This window comes from Trachypithecus francoisi, unplaced genomic scaffold, assembly GCF_009764315.1.
Source record: "Trachypithecus francoisi isolate TF-2019V2 unplaced genomic scaffold, Tfra_2.0 Lachesis_group12, whole genome shotgun sequence".
Classification (NCBI taxonomy): Eukaryota; Metazoa; Chordata; class Mammalia; order Primates; family Cercopithecidae; genus Trachypithecus; species Trachypithecus francoisi.
Window position 1 is genome coordinate 71024174 of NW_022681457.1, and position 27704 is coordinate 71051877.

Below are 27704 nucleotides of genomic sequence, written 5' to 3' on the forward strand. Positions count from 1 at the left end.
ACCTCTCAGTGCAGGAAACAGGGAGGGCTGCTCCAGGGCCCTGGGCTGAGAGGCAGGAGAGCTGTTCTTATCCCTGCGGTGCTGTATTTCCCTAAGCCAGCCCCTTTCCCTTTCTGGGCCTCAATCCACACATCTGAAGGTGGACTCTGATTCCTCAGGTTTCTTCTAGTTCTGCACATACAGAGGCATTCTTCTAAGCAAAGTGTGAAGAAAATTCATCTTAGAATGCAGATGTACTGCAAAGATTCCACTGAAAAGGACAGACATGGAACAGATTCAGAGACCCAGTCTCTCTCACCAAATCCGTGCCAGGCTACCCAGAGGATGGGGAGCAGGCCTGCAGCCCCAGAAGCACCCAGAGGGCCTGTGCGTAGATTTGAATAAAGGTGGTCCATGGAAGTAGCTTCCTCGGGAGAAGGCAAGTGCCAGAGCTGCAAGCATGGAGCAGAGGCTGGGCAGCTGTGCTCGCATTTGGCTCAGTGTCCCCCACTGAGACCTACCCCAAGCTGGATTCTTGTGAATTTGACAGTCCCTGTGCTGCAGGGACAGGGAAGAAAGCAAACCATGTTGGACTCGTGATCAGTGATGATCTAGAACAGAGATCATCGAAATACAGGCCACAGGCCTCGCCTGTCCCTAGTTTTTATCAATATAGTTTTATTGAAACATAACCATGCTCACTTCTTTATCTAATGTCTCTGACTGCTTCTGCCCCATAGTGGCAGGGTTGAGTGGTGTGACAGAGACCATTTGGCCCTCAAAGCCTAAATAGCTACTATCTGGCCCTTCACAGAAAAAGTTTGCCAACCTCTGCCCTAGAAGGACATTCAGCGGATTGTGGGAGCTCAGGAGGCTCCCACATCAAGAATGGAAGTGATACTTAAGCCCAGTGTGTAATGGAAACAAGGTGGGAGGTGGGGGAAAGGGCTTTCAGACTAAAGACAGCTTGGACAAGGCATGATGGTATAAAAAGCATGGGTATGTAGGGACCTACCTGCAGTTGAGGTGAGGCTAGATTGGGAAGTATGAGGAGGGGAAGATGAGGGAGTGGGGCAGGCTGGGGCCACGGGACTTCTCAGCCCCTGGGGAGAGGCCTCATGCTGTGGCCCCTGATGTTAAATCCATCCCAGGCTCATTCCAGGGGGGGACTTTGGTGGTCTGAGCGCCCCAAGGCCTGGGGTAAGTCACTGCTGTGCTGAGGTATCCTCTTTTAGGCTGAAAAGAGACCCGCACCGCCGCCCCCTGCCGCCTTCATTTCTGGGCCTCCTGATCTGGAACTACCACACCTGAAAGCTTATCTCTCACCAGATCACCCTCCCTTTTCCTGATGAAGAAACTGTGGGCCAGAAAAGGACCATGATGTGCTTGAGGGTACAGAGCAAAATAGCACAGCAGTGACTTGAATCCAGACCTCCGGACTCCCTGCCCAGTGCTCTCTTCCTCATCTTGTTCTGTAGCGGGTCCTGGACACTTGGTCCAGCTGGAACAGGGCATGTGTGAGTTCGATGCAGATGAGCCCCCAATAATTCAGAGGCCTAGGGCTGCTATGGAGGGTGCAGGGTGTCAGGGGTGGAGCGCTTAAGGCCCCTTCCGGTCTCCAACACCCCCCGCTACTGGGGGTACCCAGGCAGCCTCAGTTCCACCACGGAAGGCCTGACAGGGCAACTGCTCTCCCCCGGGCCTGCTAGATGCGCCCAGTGCTGTGCTGCTGCTTGGGAAGAAGCTGGGGCACCTTGTGACAGGGGCAGCCATCTCTTTTCCTCTCCTTGATCTGGAAAGTCTAGTTCCTCTTAGGACAAGACACAGAAAGCAGCAAAGAACCAGTCTGGCGATGGTACCCGTATTCTTATCTCAGCTCTGTTACCAGCTGTGAGCTCTCAGCCTGCTATATCCCCTGTGTGGGCACAGAACCCCATTCCTTCAGCTTCTAATTGAGACTCAAACCCTGAAAACAACAGTAGCTGCCACTTCTCCAGCATCTGCCATGTGCCTGAGTCTGCTGCAGGTTCTTCATACATTGTAACTTCTTGTTGCTCCTCCTCACCACCTTTTGTCTTCCTCTCCCTATTCTATAGATAAGAAAATGTACACTCGGAGGTTAAGGAACATCCTCAAGGTCACACAGATAGGAGGAGGAGGAGGAACTGGGATTGAAATCCCCAGAGCAGTGTGGAGATCACCCTGCAGGCTGTAGACACCTGGGGGCAGGGACTGATTCGGGTGTCTTGCCCAGTAGATCCTCCTTCCACTGCTCATTCATCTTGCCACAAAGGAATCATCTACGTGTGGGATTCATGGTCACAAACTGCCTGGTGCCTGCAGAAGGGACTTTGACTTCCAGTCCAGTTGGGGAAAGTGGGACAGGCAGGTAAAGAGACTGAGAACTGGCTGAAGGAGCTAAGGTAGCTGCTGTAGGGTATCAGGGAAGGCTTCCTGGAGGCAGTGGCAGTGGAACTAGACATTGAAGGGAAGCAGGAGAGTGACAGGGGTATGATAAGTCTTGTCATGCTTTCTGGATTTGAGCTCTTGGACTTGGAGGGCAGAGCAAAATGTCATCTGTCTTCACGCAGTGTTCAGATGCCTAAGGAATGAAGAAGCTTGTCTCTCCTGTCCTCTGCCCTTGGTCAGCAAGGCAGTCCGTGGCCTGGTGGGGCTGTGGGAAGCCCTGTGGTCCGGCTTGCAGACCAAGCACATCCCGGTTGCCCCACCGCCCTCCTGACTGCTCCCAGACTCACTACGCTCTCCTCCTTACCCTGCAGCCAAGAAGACCTGTGCGGACAGTGACTTCACCTGTGACAACGGCCACTGCATCCGCGAGCGGTGGAAGTGTGATGGCGAGGAGGAGTGTCCTGACGGCTCCGATGAGTCCGAGGCCACTTGCAGTGAGTCCTGCCCCTCAGGCTGGGTGGGGGTGGGCCTCAGTTTCCTCCTCAGATCTTCCTTATTGAGAAGCTGTGAGGCTCAGAAGAGGTGACCAGTTGAACACTGTGCCACGCCCTCAGGGCGCTCCTGGTAAACAGGTGTGTTTAGTTGCCGGTTTCTACTGTCCTGTTTCTGGGCTTTCTTCACAGCCCTCTTGCAGATTGGACCCTGTTTCTGTGGCGGCAGCAGCTAGAAACAGTCTTGTCAAGCCCTTCTGCCCAGAAGGAGCCCTAGCGTGCCCTGCAGGCCTCCCTGCCGCTGTTCTTGAGAGCTCCGCCCATCACTCCAGGAACGCCAATGGCAGCTGGCGCTTCTTAAGCCTTTAGCATGTGCTAAGCTCTCTGTGTGCATTGATGCTTTTTATCCCCACAGCAGCCTCATGAAGCAGATACTGTCATTTTCTGAGTTTTGTAAAGGAGAACACTGAAGCTCAAAGAGGTTGAGTGACTTGCCCAAGGCTACCCAGCCAAGACTCTGAGGCCCTGGCCCATTCCTCTATCCTGGGTGGGCTGAGCCTTGGAGCTCCTGCCTCCATCACCAGCTGGGTGGTGGCAGAGGCAGGCGGGGGGAGGTGGAGGCCAGAGCTGAGCCCCAGGCCTGCCCCCTACACTCAGGGCTTTGTCTCTCCATGATTTATTTTCCAGGCCCTAATCCTCAAAGCAAACTTACACCCGGCAGGTCATTCCGTGACATTTGTTAAATTAAAAAGGAGATGAGAAGGGGGCGGGGAAGGACCCCTCAGTCCAGAGGCAGAGCTTCAGCAGCGTGAGCCCGAGACAAAAGGCTCAGGCGAAAGCATGTGGAGGATGGTGGGGCTGGCGGGGACCCGAGAGTCCCTCTTTAGGGGTAACAGTCGCCCCAGAGGCAGAGGTGGGGACAATGGAGACCGGAGTCCCATCTAATGCTGTGGCTGGTGATAACTGGGTTTCCTTGTCTCCTAGCAACAGAGCTACCAGTCTCCACATAAGAGAAAGAGAAAGGGAGAGAGAGAGAGAACAGAGCAAGAGCGGCCCCCACCCGAGACAAGGAGCCCTCATTTCCTCGTACAGCTGCTCCTGGCCTCCCCAGCCATGCCACAGGCCCCATCCTTTCCTCACCCATCACGTGGCCAAACTCCATGCCCGTACTGAAGGCTCCCAGGCAGGAGGGAAGCCCAGTGCTTTGTCCTGAGCTTCAGAAGGAACAAAGCCCCGCCACGCCCACTTGTGACTTTCATCCTCTTGGCAACCTAAGGAAGGAGAGGGATCCCCATGTAAAAAGAAAGAAACTGAGGCTGGAGTCGGTTCTCCCCCTTGCCCAAGGCTGCCCAGCTAACAAGAGGCAGAGTCATGTGCAGCCTGGAGTGTGTGCTTGGGGAGGGGTTGTGGCTACAGGGGGCTTTTCCTTCACTGCAGTCAGCCAGCTCCTCCATCCGTACCTCACTCCAGCAGATACTCCGACACTGGGGACGGAAAGGGAAGGGAGAGGAGCCTCATCGTGGTTATTAGAGGGGACTGCCTTGCTACCTGAGGGCCGGGCTCCCCTTCTCCCCCCGCCTCCACGCTCCCATCTCTATCTCTTTGTGTGGATGTCCCTTTTCATCTTCCTTTCTGTCCCCTTCGGGGTCCCACCCACCCCTGCCCTCTTGGGCTGCCTCCCTTCCCTGCTCATCTCCTATCCTCACCCTCCCTCTCGCCATCTCTCCCCCCTGCCCTACCCATATGTCCCTCTGTCTTTCTCCCTCTTGCTGATCCCAGCACCTGCTGCCTTCCCATCCCCTGGGCTGGGCAGGGGCCCTCCTGCCTCACTCTTCCTGCCTCCCAGGCCTGCTTTTCACAGTTGAGGGACAACTAGAGACCCAGAGAAGTTGATAGACTTCCTTCAGAGACACACAGCTTATTCATGGCAGGTCTCCCTTTTATGAAAAAAGGCTCTTCGAGCTCTCTGAGGTTTCACAAGGCACCTGTGGGAGCAGTAGCCAAAGCAGCACCCCAGGAGACAGAAGCCCAGCTCTCCTGTGGGCTCTCCCAGCTACTCACCGTGAAGCCCTGCATACCTTCCCACCTCCCTCTGGGTCCTGATCAGTAACATTCCAGAATTCCAGAATCTTCTCCATTCCTAGATTCCTAAACTCTTAGTATTCCGAGACCCCCTTTCTCCCTCGCTTGTGCTAGCTGGGGTGCAAGAGCCATGATGCCCACTTCCTGTATTACATTGGTCGGGTGGAGGCAAGGCAGAAGACTGCCTGGAGGAAGTTGGCCAGAGTGGGAGCACCCGTCAGGGTCAGGCAGAATTTGGGGCAGCAGGACCTGATAGCAGGCTTGCTCACTCCTTCCCAACTGAATGAGAACCTAGCAGCCAACCTACTATCCATTTAATTGGTGTTGCCATAGCAACCTCCACGGCCTACCAGGTTCCTGGGGCTGTGCCAGCTCCTAGGATGGAGCCCCATTCCCTACCCCTAAAAGAAAGATTATAGGCAGTAAAGTGTAGTGAGTTTGGAATCAGATATAGTTGGGTTCAGGTCTTTTAACCTGTCAGACCTCAGGCAAGCTGCCCAGTCATCCTGAGCCTCAGTTTATTCATCTGTAAAATGTGGTAATGGACCTGCCTTAAAGGGATTGTGAGAATCAAATGAAAGAATACAAGTGTCATTGCTGGAGTAAATGGCAGTGTTATTTGTATTATTATATTTTGGCTGCAAGCCCTCTCTCCCCAACACAACAGTTTGTTAGATATTAAGATGTTAGATTCTTATAGTATTAAAATAGTGTCAGTGAAGGGGGTTGCACTGAGCGGGAAAGGGATTTGAGAGAAGGTCCCAATTCTTGTGTTTTCCCCCATTATGTTGTCTGACCTAGCTGGCTGGGGTTTCTCCCAGCTGTTTCCCTCTGGTTCTGGGTTCTTTACCTTCAAATGTAGCTAGGACTCACAATGGAAAAGCCCAGAACACTTGCCTAGTGGCAATAGCATTTCAGCTCTAATTATAGCTCACTCTATTGGGGATGGCTTCTGACCCACCTTCAAGCTTCTGTTGGGAGGGGTGAGGGTGGGGGAGGGAAGGATGGTTCAAGGTGAGTTACAGTTCTGGATGCTATTTATTTGAATATAGAGGCTTTTTCATGCATCTTAGAACCTTTCCACCTGGAAGGGGGGCCTCTCTGATTAACCAGGATTATCTTCCTATTACAGATCAGAAAATGGAGGCCCAGAGATTTTCTGAGCTCACTCAGTAAGTTAGAGACTGACCCAGCTAGCAGCATTTTGCCTGGCCTCGACTGAAGGAACTTGGTGTAACTCCCCGTCATGCACCTTGGGTGGCCCCATGCTGTGTTTCCTGTGGCAGGAGCTGTACTGAGTGACACTAGCAGTTCTCACCACCTGAGCCTCTGGTCCCTTAGAGCTGGCAGTCCCCATTTGGAGGTTATCTGCCCCTAAAACTCATGTGGGTTGACACTATAGATGTGCTCCCTCAATGAGCAGCCGCCAAGTACTTTCATTCTTTAATTTAACAGACATTTCCCTTTTTGTTAATTTGTGAATTTATGAATTGGAGAAAGTACCAATGGATTTGAATTTCTGGGGCAGGATTCTCTGGGAATTTAAATGCCTTTAAATGCCTTGAGTCACTACAGGATACAGAGTTTCATGAAAAGCCCCCTTGCCAGCTTTGGAGGGTTCCTGTTGTCTGGGAGACAGTGGGATTCTTCATTCCTGCCTCTCAGAACCTGGGGTACTTGGAGAGCAGGCCAAAGGCATATGGTCCCCTCAGGGGGCATCTGTCACAGAGGGAGTGGCTATCCTGGGATGGGGTCTGCATCGTGGTGGACCATGTGGACTCATAATGTGCATTCCCCAGTGGTGACACCAGGCCCCTCCCCAGCCATTGGCATTTGCACTTCATGAAATTAAACAAGGGCAAGTGTTTTCTGAGCTCCTAGTTTGTTCTAGGCTCTGAGTGTAGGATTTCCATATGTTTCCTCATTTAAGCCATCCGCCAGCCCTAGGAGATTATTCAACCCCATTTTCAGATGAGGGGAGCCAGAGTGCAGAGAGGTTCAGTGAGTTGCCTAAGGACCTTAGTATCAGTAAATGAAATTTGGGCCCAGGTCTGTGTGTCTCTAAAACCCAGGCTCTTTCTCCTACATCATGCTGCTGGGAGCCCTTGGGCTTCAGTCGTCCTGAGATAGGACATCAGATGGCCATCGTGCAGAACCTGCCCAAAGGTCATTGAGCCCCACTTCCTCCAGTGACCTCTCTCGAGGCCAGAGGTGCCAGGGAGACCAACAGGATCTGCTTTTTCTCTTGTGCAGTCATTAGGTACAGTAAGTTAAGCAGTGTGTTTGGACCTGGGATGGAAGTCCAGATCTGCCTCTCACCACTAGACTTTGAACAAACAACTTACTCTCTCTGGGCTTTACTTTCTTCATTCATAAAATAGAGGTAATAATATCCACTCATAGGGTGATACCATGTGTCAGTAATTACCCAAACCAACTTCCCAGGACTGTGGAGTGGAGAGGCCTGACACAGGACCCTGCGAGCCAGGCTCCAGTCCTACCTTTGGGGGAAAGCTACAACACAGGAGAGACTGTGAGGTTCCAGGAGAGACAGGAATTGGAATACCCAACTGCCAATAGCTGTGTGACCCTAGGCAGGTCCCTTCCCCTCTCTGGGCCTTGGTCTCCTGCCACTCCAAGGGTGTTCATCAATGTGACCTCTGAGGTCTCTCAAGTCCTGGCATTCCAAGAGCCTTGGCTCTTTGAGGGTGAAGGGCTGTTATCAGGCACTGCTGAATCCTCGAGAGCCTATAATTAGAGCTGTCTATTTAGGGACACAGCAAATGTCTTATTAATTATAAAGAAAGGAAGCAGACAGATTGTTTAATCATTGTCCTTGCTGAAAGGTTATGCAATTAACTATCTAAATATTCATTAAAAGTTCAAGCAGCTGCTTGCTGCACTGGGGTCTGTAGAACCCAGGCCCCTGGAGGTGAAGCATACAGCCAAGGGCCCTTTCAGTCACCTGGGCTTTTGGGAGGAGAGTTTGGGGATAGTTTTGGAGCATGCAGGGTTTGACGGACAGGCAAGGCTCTAGTCATAGGAACCCAGGCTCAGTCTCTCGCCTGCTGTGCATCTTTGGGCCAGTTACTTGGTCTTGCTGAGCCTCAGTTTCCTCATCTATAAAATGGAGTGCTTACATGCAGGACTGCTGCCCTGCTGTACTCTGGGTATGCCACTTATGTGGCGACCTTTGTAAATAGCACCCCTGGAATTTGCACTGGCAGCCCACAGGGCCTGCTTACCTTACAACAGACATTTATTGCTCACAGTTCTGGAGGCTAGGAAGACCCAGATCAAGGCACCGGCAGTTTCAGTGTCTGGTGACCTCATAGACGGCACCTCCTTGCTTCATCCTCACGTGGTGGAAGGGCAAGGAGGCTCCCCCTGGCCTCTTTTCTGAGGGTACTAATCTCATTAATGAGAGCTGTACCATTATGGCTTAATCACCTCCTAAAGGCCTCACCTCTTAATGCTATCACATTGAGGATTAAGTTCCAACATGGATTTTCAGGGGATACTGACGATCAGACCATGACAGAATGAAATGAAAACATATAAAATTCTCATCACAGAGCAGCCTGACACAACATAGCCTGACACACTGTAGCCTGACACAATGTAGGTGTTCAAAAACTGGGAGTCCCCTCCTACTTCCTTGAGAGGTTCTGTTTCCTGAGGCCTGGCTTAGGGATAAGTAGTTGCTTTGACCTTCCTTCCCATTGCTGTCTTAGGGGCTTGCAAGTATATGGAACATCTGTATCGCTTTTATGGTAGTGAATTGAAAAAAGATGAAACATCCCGTGTCTTTTATGCTTGCAGAATGTTAACCAACCCAGGGGTTCCCAAATAGAGGTGCATGGGAATCACCTGGGTTTTGGTGGGGAGTTACGAAAATGCAGATCCCTAGGCTCTGCCCTAGAAGTCTAGATTCAGCCGGTATGAGCTGAGGCCAGGAACCTGCACTTTTAGTAGCTCCCTCACCCCCCATCCTTTGATGAGAGGACCCCCAGCGAGGCACTGGTCAGCTTCAGCTTCCTGTGTTCCAGTGGGGCCCAGAGGGGAGGTGCTTACCTGGGGTCCTGCAGTGTTGGTGATAGAGGTACCCTGGAAGGACCCCATCTCCCAACTCCCAGTTTCCCTTCACCGCCCTGCACTGCAGCCCCAAGGTGGCCTTTATAAGAGGCCTTTGAGTGTCAGTACTTTCCAGAGCTCAACCTGACAGTTATTTGCTCATCCATCCCACAAGTCTGCCAATCCTCAAGCAAGGGAAATTTCTGTGAAAATGAATCCCAGGAATCCTGTATTCCCAAGGAATTGCCCTGTACTCATGAAAGCATTCCTAGGGATAACCTTGGGGACCTCACTTTCAGGGGCCTAAGGTACTCTTCTCCCATGACAGTAGTGATGTCTGGGGACCTTGATGCAGATACCTGCTCCCCTCCCCAACTCATCTGTGCCCTTTTCTATATCCCTTGTGGTCTCTCATCCCAGCTATAGAAATAGGAAGAGGAGAAACTGGTCTGAGATCAGAGAGCAAAATGGAGGGTGAGGCATGAGTAGCCCACTGCCTCCGGGGGGAAATGGATTGTGCCAGGTCTCTGGCATCAGACACAGCTGACTTTCAGTCAATCCTAACACTGTTCTTTACCAGCTCTGTGACCAGAACTTAGTGCTTACCACCATGTTTGTCACACAGCAGTGTTTAAATACTCAATGAATAAGCAAAATTCAGAGTCATCTGTTATGTGTGGATAATCATAATAGGTAACATTTAGTGAGCACTGGGCTGGGTATTCTTCTAGGTGCTTGCTTTACAGACATTAACTTAGTCATCATAACAATCCTATGAGGGATAGTATTATCCCCACTTTATTGGCACAGAGATAAGGATTGTTGGCCAAGGTCACATAGTCAGTGAGTGAGTGAACTAGGATTTGAACCCAGGCAGCCAGACTCCAGAGCCCATGTTCTCCACCTCCATGCTGGAGGCCAGCACATAATCCTCTCACCCCGCTGGCTTATTGTGAAAATTAAATGGAAGCGTCTAGCACCATGCCTGGCACATCCTAGAGACCACAGAAATCGGGCCTCCTGCACACTCTGGAAGGCTGTAGGGAGCCAACCACGGAGGTATGAGATGCATCTGCCTTGGCTGAGCCTGTCACATGGGTCCGGCAGAAACTCATGATAAGAGCTGTCCCCAGCCTTGAATAGGGTTCTCATTCTTTCTTCCAAATTGAGATTCAACCCTGGGGCTTCAGGCCCCTGATTGAGTCAGCCTCTGATTGCGGCTGCAGTAATTATAGCTATGCAGTCCCGCTGGGCCCTGCTGTGCAGCAGCTGTTCTCAGCAGCAGGCTCAGCACCATCACTCGGGGAGGGGCTTAGAGGTGGGCCAATTGGAGCCGTTGGGGCCTTGGTGAACCCTCCAAATTTACAGGTTCCAATCATGGAGTCACTGATCTGGAAGGCAAACTGAGGCCCAGCTGGGACATTATCTCACCTAAGAGCACACAGCTGGGAAATGACAGAGACCAGTGCAGGGCATGGTGGCTCCATGTTGCCAGAACTTAAAGAGGAGGTTTGGAGGGATGGGAGGTGTGGCCAGGAGAGGCAGGCAGGAGTCAATGGATTAAAGAGGGACTTGAGGGCCAGGGACCAGGGGGCCATGAAAGATGTTCTGCAGAGAAGTGGTGGGTCAGATTTAGGATTTGGAAACTCCTGGGACAGACAGAGGCTTCTTCTCAGCTGATGAAACTGAGACATGGGCCAGGAGAGCCCTGATGGACTCCTAGGGCCTTGGACCAGGTGGCTGGAACAGTGTGGTAGGACTGGTTGGCATCATGCCCTGTGTCCCCCTTGGCTAAGCTATGCATGGACGTCTGTCTCCACAGCCAAGCAGGTGTGTCCTGCAGAGAAGCTGAGCTGTGGACCCACCAGCCACAAGTGTGTACCTGCCTCATGGCGCTGCGACGGGGAGAAGGACTGCGAGGGTGGAGCGGATGAGGCCGGCTGTGCTACCTGTGAGTCTGGGGTCAGATCCCCAGGGTCTGCCAAGCATGGTCAGGCAGCCTCCGGGAGTGACAGCCACTTCTGGGGAGGGGCCCAGTTCCCCGTGGGGCTTGGTAGGTGGAGAGGAAAGGATAATGATCAGGACATTAGTAATGGCTAGATACTATGGAGACATTGTCTTCTTTCATCTTCACAAGCACCTCATGAGCAGCCATTATCATCCCCATTTTATAGGTGAGGAAACTGAGGCTCAGACAAGGGAGGAAAAGTACCCAGGGCTGAGTGATGAAACCAAGATTCAGATTCAGGACTGGACAGCAAAGCCCATGAGCTTTTTACCATGTCTGACATCTGCTCATCCATCCCACAAGTCTGCCAATCTTCGAGCAAGGGCAGGGGGACCAGGGAGGATACTGTATGGAGAAATGGTGGTGGCCTGAGCCAGAGTGCCAGCAGTGCTGGGGAGAGGGGGACGGATTCCTGAGGTGTCAAGGACGACTGTTGCTGAAATATCAGATTTGAGCACAAACGTCACAGGGCAGAGAAGATATTCTCAGCAGCCTCGGCAGGGACAGATGGAAGTGGCCACTGGGACAGTTCCACATCACTGAGCTTCAAACACAGGATTATCTCCTTCCCAGGGAGCAGGCCAGCAGGGCCTGGGCCAGTGAGGAGCATGGCCAGGCCTTACTTTTTCAATTCGAGGGGCACCTACTGTGTGCCAGGCCTGAAGCCAGGCTCTGAAAGGGACAGTGAGGTGAATCCTACACAGTCGTCCCTCTGGGAACACATGATTAATGGGGGAGACAGACTGGCTGTCGCTACTGGGCTGTGCGGCTGGGCTGAGATATGGGCGGTCACCCTGGAGGGCTTGCCAGGCACTTGCCCGTCACTGCTGCCTACTCTCCTCTGCCAGCCTCTATATTTGCATCCTATCCATCTTTCCTGGCCCAGGGAAAATGCCATCTCCTCCAGAGGTGTCTGAGTAGTCGCACTTTAAGATTCTAAGTCTGGAATGTGATGTGTCTGAAGCAGGAAGCATCTGGGTATGGAGGGAGATCCTGGCTGGGAACAGTAGTTTCAAAGTTCCAGTGATGGCACTGGCTCACTTCCTCAGCTGTGATAATTTTGCTGGGACTCACTGGCCAATGAGAATCCTCTTTCCTCTTTACCAACCCCCATAATCAGATGATTCCTCCAATATGAAGGCCGCTACTGCAAGGGATGGGAGTTTCTCCAACTAGGGCATGTTGGAATAGGAACATTCCCCATTAATTATGGGAGACAGGGGTGTCAGGTCGTACTGGGCTTCTGTGCTACAGCTCCCACCCTCCTAGGCAGAGGAGAAAGAGTCCTCCCACCCCTCATCTCTCAGAGCTTCTTCCATTTGTGAATGCTAGGAGTAGGGTCTCTGGGGCTATGTAGGCCTGAGAATATGGATCTTAAAGTTACTGTTGGCTCCAAAACCTCAGAGAAAACTCAGTATGAAAGAGCACTTCCTTGCCATCAAAGTCTTCAAGTAAAATTAAAAATTAGGGCTGGGCGCAGTGGCTCACGCCTGTAATCCCAGTACTTTGGGAGGCCGAGGCAGGTGGATCATGAGGTCAGGAGATTGAGACTATCCTGGCTAACAGGGTGAAACCCCACCTCTACTAAAAATACAGAAAAAAAATTTAACTGAGCATGGTGGCACGTGCCTGTAGTAACAGCTACTCGGGAGGCTGAGGCAGGAGAATCACTTGAACCCAGGAGGCGGGGTTGCAGTGAGCTGAGAGCGTACCCCTGCACTCCAGCCTAGGTGACAGAGCGAGACTCCGTCTCAAAAAAGAAAATTAAAAAAAAAAAAAAAAAGCACTTCCCATTGGAACTCCCAGAAAGCAGTGAGTCCGCCCTCCCTGCACATGCACAAGCTGGGTGGGGACAGGCAGGAAGGGAGCTCATCTAGGTGTCTGTATGTAATCTTGAGGGGCAGTGGCACTGGCAGCATGTGCTTTTTCCACCAATGCCGCAGTGTCTCAAAAGTCCCGGAGGGGAAAAAAAACGCAACTGTCAGACACTTGGTAGAGCTGTCAGAAACGCATGACACGAGCTACCTACCTGGTGAAACTGAAGACATCACTCTTTATCTTCAATAACAATGAAAATTCACATTTTTCCATCAGCAAATGAAAACACAGACTCTGGGCGCCCCCACGTGGAAAGATCTGGTGCTGCCACCACCACATCACCTTTGGCCACAGCCATGCCCCAGCAGGGCGGCCCAGGGCCAGGTCTTGGCCTGTGTGTGGATACACAGGAGGGAGGGAAGTGAGGAGGTCACTGCCCTGAAAAACAGCTGGAAAAACTCCAGGAAGGGAGGAGAAAACCAGAAAAGCCAAAAGGAGGAGACAGAGTAGGAAAGAAAAGCCCCAAACTTGAGTTCTGGTTCTCTTGTTGTCATGGACTGTGTGACCCTGGGCAAGCTGCTCCTCTCTCTGGGCCTCAGTTTCCCCATCTGGCAATAGGGCTGGCTGGTCTCTAAGTTCCTCCCGGCCGCTGAGCTCAGACTAGCTTATCAGAGAGAAGCCCAGAGCCCCAGGCAGAGCTATGATGCTTAATTACTGCACATCCCATAATTACACCTCACACCTGGGCCAGACCAGTTTCATCCACTCCACACCCACTCACTGCAGGGAGCTCTGTACTAGGCCCTCAGGACAAAGGAGGGACACCCCTAGGCAGTGTGGATTCATGGGGCAGATGGAAAAGAACATGAAAGTCAGACGCCTGCGCAACTGAGGGGCTCAGAAACGAGGGCAGAGGCAGAGATTTCCCAAGCAGGGAAACACCAGGGTGTCACGGAAGAGGTGGAATTTGGGCCCTTGGAAGGTAAGAACTCATCATTGCAAAATGTAGAGACAGTGGTGGGCAAGAAGTAGGTTCCCAGTAGATGTAGCAACTTGAGCAAAGACTTGGAGGTGGGAGCCTATGCACCGGGCCCAGCAAATGGTCTAGCGTGGCCGGAGCTGTGAACGTTCAGGAGTGAGGTGATGGAGCCACAGGACTGACCCAAGAGACGCCTTGGATACCAGGCCAGGGGACTCAGGTGAAACAGTGCAGGTTATGCTATGCATCGCTATGCTATGAAGAGCCAACCCCAGACCCTGGTCCCTGGGAAGGGTCAGTGTCATTTAACAGATCATGTCCTGGGCCCGTCACAAGGTCCTTCAAGACAGGCAGTGCTGTAAGGTTTCAGAATGCCCCTCCTAGTTCCACCATGCTCATGCTCATTTAGCCAGTGAGGCCTGGGGGGCTCACGAAGGGCAGGTGTGTTGCCTGTCACCTAGCATGTCCGTGTTGGAAGCCCGCCTTCGCTGTGCCTAACTGTACGTCCACCATTCAGCCCCCAAAAGGGACTTGATCTGGCCCCCGGGTGAGGGTCGGAACCCCTGTAGCCGGACCAGCGGGGCCCCAGGTCAACCGGGGAGGGGGTCGGCGGGCCGACCTGCTCTCTGTCCCGCGCAGTGTGCGCCCCGCACGAGTTCCAGTGCGGCAACCGCTCGTGCCTGGCCGCCGTGTTCGTGTGCGACGGCGACGACGACTGCGGTGACGGCAGCGATGAGCGCGGCTGTGCAGACCCGGCCTGCGGGCCCCGCGAGTTCCGCTGCGGCCGCGATGGCGGCGGCGGCGCCTGCATCCCGGAGCGCTGGGTCTGCGACCGCCAGTTTGACTGCGAGGACCGCTCGGACGAGGCAGCCGAGCTCTGCGGCCGCCCGGGCCCCGGGGCCACGTCCGCGCCCGCCGCCTGCGCCACCGCCGCCCAGTTCGCCTGCCGCAGCGGCGAGTGCGTGCACCTGGGCTGGCGCTGCGACGGCGACCGCGACTGCAAAGACAAATCCGACGAGGCCGACTGCCGTAAGCCCCCTCCATACCGCCCAGCCCCGCCCAGGGATTGCGGATCCGCTACCCGATCCCGATCCGCCAGGTGCAGGCTTCCTTTCGTTGCCTTACCTGAATACATTACCCGGGTTTACTACAGAGGAGACCGAGGCTGGGAGAAGTGAAGTGACTTGTTTGAGTTCATGCAGCTGCCGGGCTGCGGAGCTCAGGTCTAACTCCAGAAGCCTCCACTGGTACCTGTGTCCCTGCTGTGAGCCCTCCCACTTGTACTTCCCACCCCCATCCCCCAACCCCTCTACCCAGAAACCTGGCAGGCTCAGGAGCTCCTCCCATCTCTTTACCCGCTAGGCCTGCTCATTCCTCAAGGCCTGGCCTAGACTCATCTGACCTTCCCAGCTGGGCTGGGTCCCTCTGCTGGGCAGGTCTCCAGCAGCCTTCTCTTACAGCTCATCTCACACTTATGTCCCCATCTGAGCATTCCTCAGCCCAGCTCTGCACCCTGAGCTCCTAGAGGATGAGGAGGCTCTCAGGAGTCTCTGGGCTCCCACCCCCACTTCCACCCCTCCCAGCACAGCACCTGGCACAGGAAGGTTTGCCAAGTGGATGAAGTCATTAAGTAATGAGCACCAAGACTCAAAAGAAGGCCGTGTGTCTGTTCTGAGGAGTGGCCCTGGAGAGAGGCAGGGACAGGGAAACAAGAGACCTGGGTTTAGTCCTGAATCTGCCAGCCAGAGTGCTGTGTGACCCTGGGCAAGGCCTTCCCCCTCTCTGAGCTTCAGTCTCCCCATCTGTACACTGAGGTGCCTTGGCCAGGTGTCCTTTGAGGACTCCTAAGTTTAGTCACTGGTTCGGTTTTTGCCAGGGGTGGCTATGGCATGGGGATGGGGGTGGTGGGGAAACTGTCCTAGCACCACACTGACTCTGATCCTCTCCCCTTGCCCTCTCCTGGCAGCACTGGGCACCTGCCATGGGAACGAGTTCCAGTGTGGGGATGGGACATGTGTCCTTGCAATCAAGCGCTGCAACCAGGAGCAGGACTGTCCGGATGGGAGTGATGAAGCTGGCTGCCTACAGGGTGCGTGTGGTCAGGGCACAGAACACATCTGTGAGGATGCCCTGGGCTCTGGTCACTCTCCAGAGAGCAGAGTTGGGAGGAGTTTTCCCTTGGTCTCCAAGAAGCATTTTCCCCCAAAGCACCACTTGCCCCTAAATCACCTGGCTCCCTTCCCATGGGGTCCTGGTGGCACCAGAATTGGATTTGTAAGGACTTTGCCAAAGCTGAAAGACGCCTAGGGCGACAGGACAGGGCGTTTGGGAAGTCCAGCCCCCACCACTTGTCCAGGTCCCAGCTGCTGAGTGGCTTCCCCCACTAGTTCCCAGGCTGAGCAGAGGCTGAGTCTTGCTCCCCAGGGACCCCCTTTAATTCTCAGATGGTTCTTCTGGCCCCCACCTGCCCTCTGCAGGAGCAGGGACCCTCATTCACTAGTCATCTGGGGGAATGGATAACAGGTTGGGCAGTGTGGCAGCTTCCCCTCTCTGGGGTCCATGGGGCAAAGGTCCCTCCAGGAGATGGTCAGTCCAGCCTCTAAGGTCTCTCTAGAGCTGCTGCCTGGTCCCTCCCAACACCTGAGTTCTGCAAGATGAGACGCAGATCCCCACAGCCCTGCCCAGCTACATGAGGCTTAGCCTCCTAATCATCCCTGGGATCCTGTCCTGTGAGCAGAGCTTCCTCAGGTCCTGGATTTACCTGTCTATCCTGGGCCACCCTCCAGAGACCTGTGAGGGGTTAGAACTGGAGCTCTACTTGCCTCCTGTGGGCCCCAGCCCAGCCCTTCTTGTCCAAGGTCTCACAGACACTGTCCACTCTCTTGTCCGGCCCAACAGAGTCACCTTGTGAGGGTCCCCGCAGATTTCAGTGTAAGAGTGGCGAGCGCGTGGACGGCAGGAAAGTGTGTGATGTGCAGAGGGACTGCCGGGATTGGTCGGATGAGCTTCTGAAAGTGTGGTGCAGTGGTGTCTACGCCCACTGGCTGGACTCGGTCTCCTGCTGTCCCTCTCCTGGTATCTGGGCTCGAGGCCCTCCAGTGCCCCCTGCCCTGACAATTTCTGCTCTGACCCTCTCTTTGGACTCATGTGCTGTCCTATGGCTTCACATGGGGCTTTTCGCCCCCAGGCCTCTGGTCTACATCTCTACAAAGTGCTAAGAGCTTGTCCATCCCAGGTACTAAAAAATTATGTTTTTTCTCACAAACTTGGCCTCTCCTCATTCCTTCCCCATTCAGACCTCTGAGACCTTCTGGAACTTTCTCTCTTCCTCAGTGTTCCTGCCCTGCTGACCTAGCCAGGGCCCTGGGCTCTGAGGTCTTCTAGCCCCTTGCAGAAGACCCAGCAGAGGAAGAGGTGGGCACATCAGGCAGGCAGCCAGTTGAAGCACATCCCAGGGCCACTGCTCAGGCCATACCTGCGTGGGAGTAGGGCAGGCCTTGCAGCAGGAGCTGGCATCATCCTCAGCCCTGAGGAGTTCGGACCTGATGGGGAGACCAGACTTGTAGGCCAGACTAAAGCGAGACCTGGATGGAAGCGGCTGCCCTGATGTCGGCTACAGCTGTCAGGGTGGGTTTCAGGCTAGAAAGAACAGAGGCTCCAGGCTCTAGGTAGGGTGGGCATCCCAGAGAACATGCTGGAAGCCCAGTGTGGACTCCAGGAAGGTTCATGAGTCTTTTTTTTTTTTTAACTGTTCCCAGGTCAGGGCTTGAGGGAGATTTGACAGAGAAGCCCTGGGAGGACAGAGCCTAGGTCAGTCCCTCCCTCCCCTGCCTCCTGGCAGACGGTTTCCTCAGCACCTCCCTCCTGGGTGCTTAGAGGAGGTTCATCCTCTGGAGCTTCCCAGGAAAAGCATATCTCCTCCCCCTTTTGAAGATTAAAAAACTGATTGTGAAAGGAAGAGTAGCTGAATGAAAGTGACTCAGCTGCTACCTGAGCTGGCAGGAGGCAGACACTCCCTCTGCCTCCAGGCCCTGCCAAGAGAAGTCCCAGAAGAAGGAACTTGTGGAAAAAGAGACAGGGAAGCCAGAGCTACTAAGCCTAGCTCCCCCCACACCCAGACTTGGAGTAGCCAGGGACTACTATCCTACTAAACCCTCTCTTCTCTCCCGTCATTTGCATGACACACCAAAGAGGAGTATGTACACACGAGCTTATGTCTGCGTGTGGCCTCTGTCTCTGTGTTGGTGAGAGGCCGGTGTCTGTATCCATGTCTTCTTCTCTGAGTAAAGCAGGGGAACTGCATTCATGCATCTATGTGTGTGACCCCAAGTATGTGTGAATGTATTTATGGAGTCCATGGGACTGTCTGTGCTCTGCACATAAGCTGGTATGTGTGCATGTAGTTGTGTGCATGCAGGTGTGTGCATGTAGGTGTGTGCAGTGACACCACTTCTTCCTTCCATGGAAGGAAGCCGCAAATACTACTCTGGCCTCTCTGCACCACTCTACCTCATCCCCCTCCTCTCCTGGCTCCCCAGCGGAATCACACCCAGGCTAGGTAGAATTAAGAAGGACTGGAGACTTCCCTGCAGGCATTTGGGTAAAGGCTACAGGGGCAGACCTGCTCTCCTTTCTCTTCCCCTCACCTACCTGAGTCCTGGAGGACTCTGTGCCTTCCTTCATCAGAAGCCAGTCACTTTGAGCTCTCTCCTTTCCCCTTTCCCCTTTCAGGGCCATCCCACCTACACATGCCACTTCATCAAGTGCTCAGTAAATAGAATTGTTGGGTTGCTGCTACCTGCAAAAGGAGAGGCAGGAGGCGAGTGGATGCATGATGGGGGCAGTGGGTGAGTGGGAGGACAGTTGAATGGATGGTGCTCAGGGAATAATACAGGAAAGGAGAGGTCAGGGAGGGCTCCGAGCGACTGAAAGATTCCTGGAGGTGGGAGCTGCCATGGCTCAGCCCACCTCCAAAGGTCTGGGGCTTCCCAGGGCTGGGTCTGGCTGAGTCATCCCTGGGTCTCCCAGTCATGGGGTTGCTGTGGTCTTGTTCTTTCAGTTCCGCCAACATTCCTGGGAAACAGGAGGAGGCCCAGGGGTAAAGGGGTTATTCCCTAAGCATGGCTCAGGCTGGAAGTGGGGGCACCCCATAGCTGTGCATGGCCTGGAGTGGGCAGCTCAGACCAGCTACATGCATGGATGGCCATGGCTGGCTCAGCTCAGCACTGCTTGGCTTGGCTGGAGTGGCAGTGCATGAGCCTGGGGGGCAGAGGGGTGCGGCACCTCCCCTTGGCTTGTGGAATTAACCTTCTGTGACTCTAAAGCTCAGGAGATGCTGTGAGAGCATTGGTCCTGGACTCGCTGACCTCCCCTAAGACCCTGCCAGAAGGTAGTGAGGGAGTGGAGAATGGGGAGCCAGAACAGATGATCTCCGGGCATCCCTTCACTTCTTGGAGCAGGTGGTAATCCTGGGACCAGGCCCATGACAAGATGGAGGAACAGGGACAGGTGCCGAGAGGAGAGGAGTTGAAAAAACCCATCATATTAGTTCATGATAGGAGAGAATTGATTTAGCAATGGCTCCATGTAAAAAAAAGGCCCAGGAGTCTTAAATAACCACAAGCACATTAGGGGGCATCCTGTGTTCAGGTTCCTTCTGGGTGGCAAACTAGCTCTGGGCCCTGTCCAGAGAGGGACATCGACAGATGGAGTGAGTCCAGAGAAAGGCACCCAGATGGCAGGAGACCAGATATCAGTGCTTTAAGGAGGCTCTGAGGGAGCCTGTGCACCCTGGCTAACCCCACACAGCAGAGCTGGGAGCAGAAGCAGAAGCCTCAGCAGGCAGTGTTGGTCCACAGTGGAGCCGGCTGCCTCAGGAGGGAAGTGGGCTCCCTGAGGTTGGAGATATTTAAGCGGAGCATTTTGGAAGGGATTCTTAGGGTATCCTGAGGGTTGGATGTGACACATGCAGGCCCCTTCAACTCTGAGGTCACAAGGAAGGAGGCACTGCAAGAAACATGTTTGTGAAAGGAAAGACCTTGGGCCACTGGGGAAGGCCTAGCTGCCTGCAGCTTGGTGGTGGACAGAGCCCCAGCTGGGAGGCCGGGGACCTGAGTTCTGGTTCCACTCTACCCTGTCTGTGTGTCTGGCCTTGAGTAGGGACCTGCCCTCTCTGTGCCACCTCCTGCCCAGAACACCTGTAGATGAGGCTGAGGCTCAGTGAGGTTGTGGAGCCCTCCTGCCTCTGTGGGAGTCTCACTGCCTGAGGCTCTGCTTCTGCTCTAGGTCCCACCCCTTCCCTGCCCCCACTCCTCCTGGGCTCCTGGACCTTCAGGAGTCCATGTCCCTCCCCAGGGCTAAACGAGTGTCTGCACAACAATGGCGGCTGCTCACACATCTGCACTGACCTCAAGATTGGCTTTGAATGCACGTGCCCAGCAGGCTTCCAGCTCCTGGACCAGAAGACCTGTGGCGGTGAGACCTTCTCCCACACCCCCGAGCAGAAGCAGATCCTCCTGCCAGTTCTGACCCCTGCTCCTCCCCACAGACATTGATGAATGCAAGGACCCAGATGCCTGCAGCCAGATCTGTGTCAATTACAAGGGCTATTTTAAGTGTGAGTGCTACCCTGGCTACGAGATGGACCTGCTGACCAAGAACTGCAAGGCTGCTGGTACGGACACCCCAAGGGCAGAGGGGCAGCTCTGAAAGGGATATAGGAAGCAGCATGCTTCCACATGTGAGGAGTGGATGTGTACATGTGCGCACACACAAGAAGGCAGTTTGTGTTACTGAGAAGTACAGGAATCCTCGGTCCCTTGTCTAGCTTGGGAGAAAGAATTCAGCCGAGACAATTAGTAACATAAGCCAAAGGTTTATTAAGGAGATAAGAGTACAGTCCAAGACAGGAGCTTACTGACTCAACTAGGAACAGCAGCAATAGCCGTGTTTCTTTAAAGGGACACTGCACTCTGAAAGGTGAGGCAGAGCGGGGCAGGCTGCTGAAAGAGAATGAACCGGCGGCAGCCCTGAGAGTTCTGCATTGGGTCTTTTTCTTGAAGTTCCTGTCTCTGTCCTAAATCTCTGCCTTTTTCTTTGTCTAGTTTTCCCATTCCTGCTTTGAGTCCCTGCCTGTTCCTCACCTAGTTTCCACCCAGGCTTGTGGGACCTCCCTTACTATTAGCTCTTGTGCATGCCCAGCTCTGGGCACAAATACTACCTAATGGTGGCATCACTCATTACCACCACCCCAGGAAGGTCGTATAGCAGTCAAATCTTATTAGGCCTGCATATTTCTTAGGAATTTCCCCTTTGCCCTCCCCTTCCTCCTCAGCATATGGCTAGCTACATTCTGATGGGTGAACTGCAGAGTGAGCAGTTACTGGGCATCTTAAGGGGCATTCCTTTCTGCACAGGTATTTCCCCTCCTCTCTGCTCATATCTAGCATGCATGTTTTGGGTGGTCTCTAGGTGTGAGATTTTCTAGGCTTCCCTTTTCTCAGGGACTCCCCCTTCTACTCATGTCCAGCTGTCTGCCTACTCTAACAGTTGCACGCACAGTGCTCAAAAGTGTACATATACATCACACACACAATGCACTGCACACTAACACCCACAAAGACACTGTATAGAGCCACCCAATACAGCCCACAGAGATGACACTCATACAACAGAATATATAGACACAAAATTGAACCACACAGAGACTATACACACAGCATAGGGAGTCTACACAAAGAGCATGACCTGGGCAGACCTACACATTGATCAGTTCAGCCAGCAGAATTAATTCATTGTATTCAGTTGTTTATAGTGAACACCTTACATGGTAGTAGACACTGGGAATTCAGCAGTAAACAAAATGGATGCAAATCCCTGTCTGCCCTGAAGGGACTTACATTCTAATGGGTGAGCCAGGCTAGAAATCAGGTAAATAAATAAAATATAGTGCATGGCAGATGGTGATAAGGGCTAAGGAGAAATAGAAAGTAGAGAATGGGACTAGGGAAGTCCAGGTGAGCAGGGGGTTCTAGTTTTAAATGGAATGGTCAGGGAAGCCCTCACTGAGAAGGTATTTGAGTAAAGAAGATGAAGGGGGGCAGGTGTGGTGGCTCACGCTTGTAATCCCAACACTTTGGGAGGCCTAGGCAGGAAGATCACTTGAGGCCAGGAGTTCAAGACTGGGCAATGTAGCAAGACCCTATATCTTAAAAAAATTTAAAAATTAGCCAGGTATAGTACCATGCACCTATAGTCCCAAGCTACTCAGGAGGCTGAGGCAGGAAGATCTCTTGAGCCCCGGAGTTTGAGGTCGCAGTGAGTTATGATGCCACTGCACTCCAGCCTGGGTGACAAAGTGAGACCTTTTCTAAAAAAAAAAAAAAACGGGGCCGGGCGCGGTGGCTCAAGCCTGTAATCCCAGCACTTTGGGAGGCCGAGACGGGCGGATCACGAGGTCAGGAGATCGAGACCATCCTGGCTAACATGGTGAAACCCCGTCTCTACTAAAAAAATACAAAAAACTAGCCGGGCGCGGTGGCGGGCGCCTGTAGTCCCAGCTACTCGGGAGGCTGAGGCAGGAGAATGGCGTGAACCCGGGAGGCGGAGCTTGCAGTGAGCTGAGATCCGGCCACTGCACTCCAGCCTGGGCGACAGAGCGAGACTCCGTCTCAAAAAAAAAAAAAAAAACGGGGGAGTGAGGGAGGTGAGACAATGAGCTACCATGCAGTTATCTGTAGGAACAAGCATTTCAGGCTGAAGAGACAGAAACTGCAAAAGCCCTAATGCAGGAGCATGCCTAATATGTTCAAGGAATAGCAAGGAAGCTGGTACAGTTGGAGCAAGGAAACTAGGAAGAGATGAAGCCAGAGAGGTGGCTTGGGGCAGCGCGAAGGGCCTTCTACACCATCGTAAGAGCCAGCTCTGGATTTCACTCCAACTAGGGGGAAGCCATTGAGGGCTCAGAGTAGGGAAGGGACATGGTGTGACATTTTAAGAAGGTCCTTCTGACTGCAGTGTTGAGAACAGACTGTAGAGGACAAGGGAGGAGGCAGGGAAACCACTTAAGAGGTCATTGCAATAATCCAGAAGCAAGGTGGCGGTGGCTGAGCGCTTATTCCCACATTATTACTATGGGAATAGTGAGAAGTGGACAGACTACAGATATAGTGCAAAGGCCAGCCAGCAGGATTTGCTTATGAATTGAATGTGGAATCTGGAAAAAAAAGTGTGACAGCAACTAAAACAATAATATTGCTACGCACGGGCTTGGGAAAGAGTGAGGGAAGCAGGTTTGGAGTAATATTAGGCTGTTTTGGACATGTTAAGTTTAAGAAAACTGGTTAGGTGTCCAAATAGAGATATTGAGAAGGCAGTTGGATATATGAGTCTGCAGTTCATATGCAAGTTAAACACAATATACAACATATAAATTATAACAATACAGCAGCCATAATACTGACAGGTAGCCCATAAACCCAAAAAGTAAACCACCCAAACTGTACAATATATAACACATACATTAGTATATCACATATAACATGTAACCTGTTCTTGCCCCCACATAGAACACATGTAATACATGACACAGATTATGTACATGCACTGGAGACAACACGCAACTACCCATTCATATACAAAATCCACACACATGAATATTTCAAGTACAATTACATAAAATTTCAAATCATAAACACACGGAGTTCCTGTCACAGTCACAGCTATCATTTAAAAGCACTCCAACATGCCCCTTTAACCTGGCTCCTGCCTTCAGGGAGGTGAAGTGTCATTGCTGTCATTTTGGTGTGAGGGAAATCACAGCTTGTCCGTGGCAGAGCTGGCCTGGAACTCAGCTTTCATCCTTGCCCCTTCCTGCACCTTCAGCCCATTCTCCATGCTCTCTATTTGTACCACACTTCTGTCTCACTCCCACCCTGCTTTGAATTAGTCTCCATCACTACACACACAGGTCACACACCAGCTCCAGGCCCTACATGAGTCTGTGCTGGTCCCACCCTCCAGGGAGCACATTAGCTTGGCAAAGATGCACAGTGATAGGGACTGGTGGCTGGCAGAAGTGTCAGCTGGAAAACAAGAGAAGGAGGCACAGGGAGCTTGAGGGGCAGGTGTTACTAGGAGCAGCCCCTCAGACAGTGTTGGTGCCTGAGAGTGACCCAGTACATCTAGAAACAGCCTGTGGGAGCTGGTGCTAGGCCCTCAGAGGCCTGTGGGACAGTGACCTCCCATATGGAGTAGCCAGGAAAGTCTAGGTCACTTGTTTATCATCTTAAAAATCTAACCCTAAATCTAAGAAAAAAAATAGGCTTTGTGTATATATGAGCAGTTATATGTTGTCTCTACTGCATATATATAATCTGTGCTGTATATCATATATGTCCCATCTCTGCCATTGGCTCAGGTTAGAGAACAAACTCACCCAGCTCACAGGACCCTTTGTCATCTGGCCCCTGCCAATCTCTGAAGCTCATCTCTTGCTATGTCCCCAACACTTTCTATCCTGAGTTCTTTTTTTTTCCTTTGAGACAGGGTCTCTCTCACCCAGGCTGGAGTTCGTGGCACAATCATGGCTCACTGCAGCCTTGACCTCCTGGGCTCAAATGATTCTCCCACTTCAGCCTCCTGAGTAGCTGGGACTACAGGTGTGTGCCACCATGCCCAGCTAATTTTTTTTTTTTTATTTTTAGAGATGAGATTTTGCCATATTGCCCAGGCTAGTCTGAAACTCCTGGCTTCAAGTGATGTGCCAGCCTCAGCCTCCCAAAGTGCTGAGATTACAGGTGTGAGCCACTGTGCCCAGCCCCTAGTTATCATTCTAAGACACTTACTTGCTCAGGTAGTTCCTTCTTGAACCACAGCAGTAGGGCCCAAGCAGAGAAGGTGGTAGTTGCTGGAAAGAAATTCATGTTAGGTGGAAGGGACAACCTGAGCAAAGGCCCTGAGGCAGGAAGCCCATCCATGGCTAGGTAATGGTAACTGGTAGCTGGAATCAAGCTATGTTGGAAGGGCAAATAATGAGACTGGACAGGGAGCTTGGGGTCACACTGTGAAAGGCTTTCAGTGCAGACCTAAGGAGAAAATGGGTAGCCATAAAATATTTTGGAGAAGTTTGTATCTAATAAAAAGAATAAAAATCCTCCTGCTATGCATGGTGCTCTGCATCTTCAGATTTCTGTACTCATTATTTCATCTGCTCCTGCAACCTGTAAAGTAGGAATTGTCACTATTTTAAGGAAAATGGGTGTGTCGCCCAGCAAGCCAGTGGCAGAGTCTTGGTCTCCAGGCTCCCTGCCTCTTGCACTGACTCTTTCTCTTTCAACCTCCCTGCATGGCAGCTGGCAAGAGCCCATCCCTAATCTTCACCAACCGGCATGAGGTGCGGAGGATCGACCTGGTGAAGCGGAACTATTCACGCCTCATCCCCATGCTCAAGAATGTCGTGGCACTAGATGTGGAAGTTGCCACCAATCGCATCTACTGGTGTGACCTCTCCTACCGTAAGATCTATAGGTGAGCGGCCACATCCTCTGCAGCAAGACCTGAAGAATGGGGGTGAGGGGTAGTGACAGATGAGGAGGGGAGTAGTGGCCTCTGCCTCTAGAGTTCCTCAGGACAGAGTTCGGGCTTGGGAAGAGATGCAGGATCACAGTGGATATGGAACTTCTGGGAATTTACTGGGGCTAGAGTAGGCTGAGGGCTCCCTTGGGTTAGCAGCTTCAAGCCCCAAACACTTGGGATTTGTCTGACCTCTGGAGGCCTAATATGGAAGCAGAAGACACAGGAACTGTTTGGCCAGGGCAGAAAGGAAGAAATCCTGGCTTTGGGGAGGACTTTCCAAGCAGCTCACATCCCTGTGTATTGGACCCTGGGGACTTAGACCTGGTCCCTGCCCAGAGGATCCCAGTCACAACACAGTGACATCCATATGTGATGATCATGAGAAAGTACAGAGGAGGCCTCCGAACCCACCTGGGCATCTGATCTGGCATGCCTTCCCGGATGGCATCACCCCAAGGCCAGCTTTTCACTGTGTCTTTGACGCCACAGTCAGTGGACCTGACTTGGCGAAGCTCTTCACACACTGGAGGAGGTTCTCTCCTAGGACTTTCTCAGCTGCCAGCAGCCTGCCTCCCTGCATGTCTGGGACCCCTTTAGGCAGTCATGTCCTTTCTTTGTCCTGAGATCCACTTGGCAGGAGTGCCAGTGACCAGGGGCTGGGTAGACACTGAGTCACTGATGAAAGAATGATGGATAGATGGATAGATGAGTGGATGGAAGCAGATATAGCAAGTGCCACTCACTGACAACTAGATTCCTGCCTCCCTGCAGCACACAGACACTCAGTTCACACACACCCAAAAACATAACTAGAACAATGCCTGTCCAAGAGTTGTAACTGAAAGAGGCAGGATTTGGTGACAGACTAGATATGGGGCTGAAGGAGGAAATGTACTCCTTCAGAGTGAATTTTGGGAGTTCCGGGTTTTTGGCTTGGGAGGTTTCATGAATGGTGGTGCTGTTCTCTGATGTGTGAAGCAGTGGAGAAGGATCAGGGCTCAGGGGTTGGATCGTCTGGTTGGCCGAGGGGAGGGGAATGGGGATGAACAGTTTTGGATATATTGAGTTCAAGGTGTCCATGGGACATCCAAGGGGAGCTAGTTGGCTTTGCAGTCTGGATCGTAAGAGAGCTGTTGGGATTAAAGACTTAGTTATTGATGGCAGTGGACGCTAAGGAACTAATCACCCAGAGAGAGAGCAAGAAGAAGAAAACCTTTGGGGAAACAGCATTTGAGAAAGAAAGTCCTGCCAATGTTGCCTCCTGAGTATCTACTGTATTCTTAGCCCTTCTCTCCATTCTCACGGGCACGGTCATTCTTCAGACTCTCTTAATCTCCCACTCAGATGCTGTAACATCCTCCTAATCAATTTCCCTGCTTCATTCCCTCTCCTTCCAACCCACCCACTACATAGATGCCATAGTGAACTAAGTCCATGCTTATTGGACTATGTCCTCTGGCCTGTCCAGTTACCACTGGGGATAAATCCTAATTCCTTGGCATGCTACTCAAAGCCCATCAGGATGGGGTTCCTACCTATACCTGCTTGCAGTCTGACACCCACATAAGTAGCTCCCCTAAGTATCTCACTGTTCCAGAGCAGACTCACCTCTGGCCATTTGCACAAGCCTTTCTTTTTCCCTAACGGCTTTCTGTCCTGGTGAATTTGTCCTTCAGGACTCAACTATAAAGGCTTCTCCCACCCTCTGGGATGATGTAGTCTCCATGCCTCTGCTGCCACAGCCTCTAATGCTTGCCATAATCACATTGTATTATATCTGGCTCACTCTAATGGGCAGAGCTGTGGGGCAGCCCCACCTTAGAAAGCCAGAGAGAGACTGTGGCCCATGTAAGTCTGTACCCCTAGCCTGGTACCCCAGGGAATGTGTAGAGTGGAAATTATCCACATTTCTCTAAAAATCTATTGCCATGGCCCAGATGGAAGAGACAGAGGGGAAGGGTGCACAGGTAGCTCCAGATGGGCCCATGGGTGGAATATCTGCCCCATGGTCATCTCTGTTTTCTCTTAAGTGCCTACATGGACAAGGCCAGTGACCCAAAAGAGCAGGAGGTCCTCATTGACGAGCAGCTGCACTCTCCAGAGGGCCTGGCGGTGGACTGGGTCCACAAGCACATCTACTGGACCGACTCGGGCAATAAGACCATCTCAGTGGCCACAGTTGATGGTGGCCGCCGATGCACTCTCTTCAGCCGTAACCTCAGTGAACCCCGGGCCATTGCTGTTGACCCCCTTCGAGGGTGAGTGTCTCAACTTAACTTCCCATTCTCCC

General features: G+C 52.6%; 1 protein-coding gene and 1 long non-coding RNA gene across 13 annotated transcripts in view; one reads left to right on the top strand and one right to left on the bottom strand.

Moving 5' to 3' along the window:
• LRP8 (LDL receptor related protein 8) overlaps positions 1 to 27704 on the top strand; it is an 85519-nt gene that overhangs the window by 36011 nt on the left and 21804 nt on the right. For 2 of the 10 annotated variants that reach the window (XM_033226314.1, XM_033226317.1), the window contains exons 3-11: positions 2760 to 2882; positions 10858 to 10986; positions 14480 to 14869; positions 15807 to 15929; positions 18900 to 18938; positions 20195 to 20314; positions 20388 to 20513; positions 25192 to 25366; positions 27445 to 27672. In XM_033226314.1, coding sequence (XP_033082205.1) covers positions 2760 to 2882; positions 10858 to 10986; positions 14480 to 14869; positions 15807 to 15929; positions 18900 to 18938; positions 20195 to 20314; positions 20388 to 20513; positions 25192 to 25366; positions 27445 to 27672 — 1453 coding nt within the window. Of the gene's footprint in view, positions 1 to 2759; positions 2883 to 10857; positions 10987 to 14479; positions 14870 to 15806; positions 15930 to 16738; positions 16860 to 18899; positions 18939 to 20177; positions 20315 to 20387; positions 20514 to 25191; positions 25367 to 27444; positions 27673 to 27704 lie in introns of all 10 variants that reach the window. The other 8 variants (XM_033226315.1, XM_033226318.1, XM_033226323.1 and 5 more) reach the window with 6 other exon arrangements.
• Positions 1989 to 4995, bottom strand: LOC117092568. 3 transcript variants are annotated; one of them, XR_004440848.1, is made up of 4 exons: positions 4941 to 4995; positions 4020 to 4150; positions 2753 to 2952; positions 1989 to 2069 (listed from the first exon to the last, which is right to left on the bottom strand). It is a non-coding gene; the product is annotated as an uncharacterized LOC117092568 (long non-coding RNA). The 3 variants fall into 3 exon arrangements; XR_004440847.1 differs by lacking the exon at positions 1989 to 2069 and adding an exon at positions 2492 to 2581; XR_004440846.1 differs by lacking the exon at positions 1989 to 2069 and adding an exon at positions 2559 to 2653.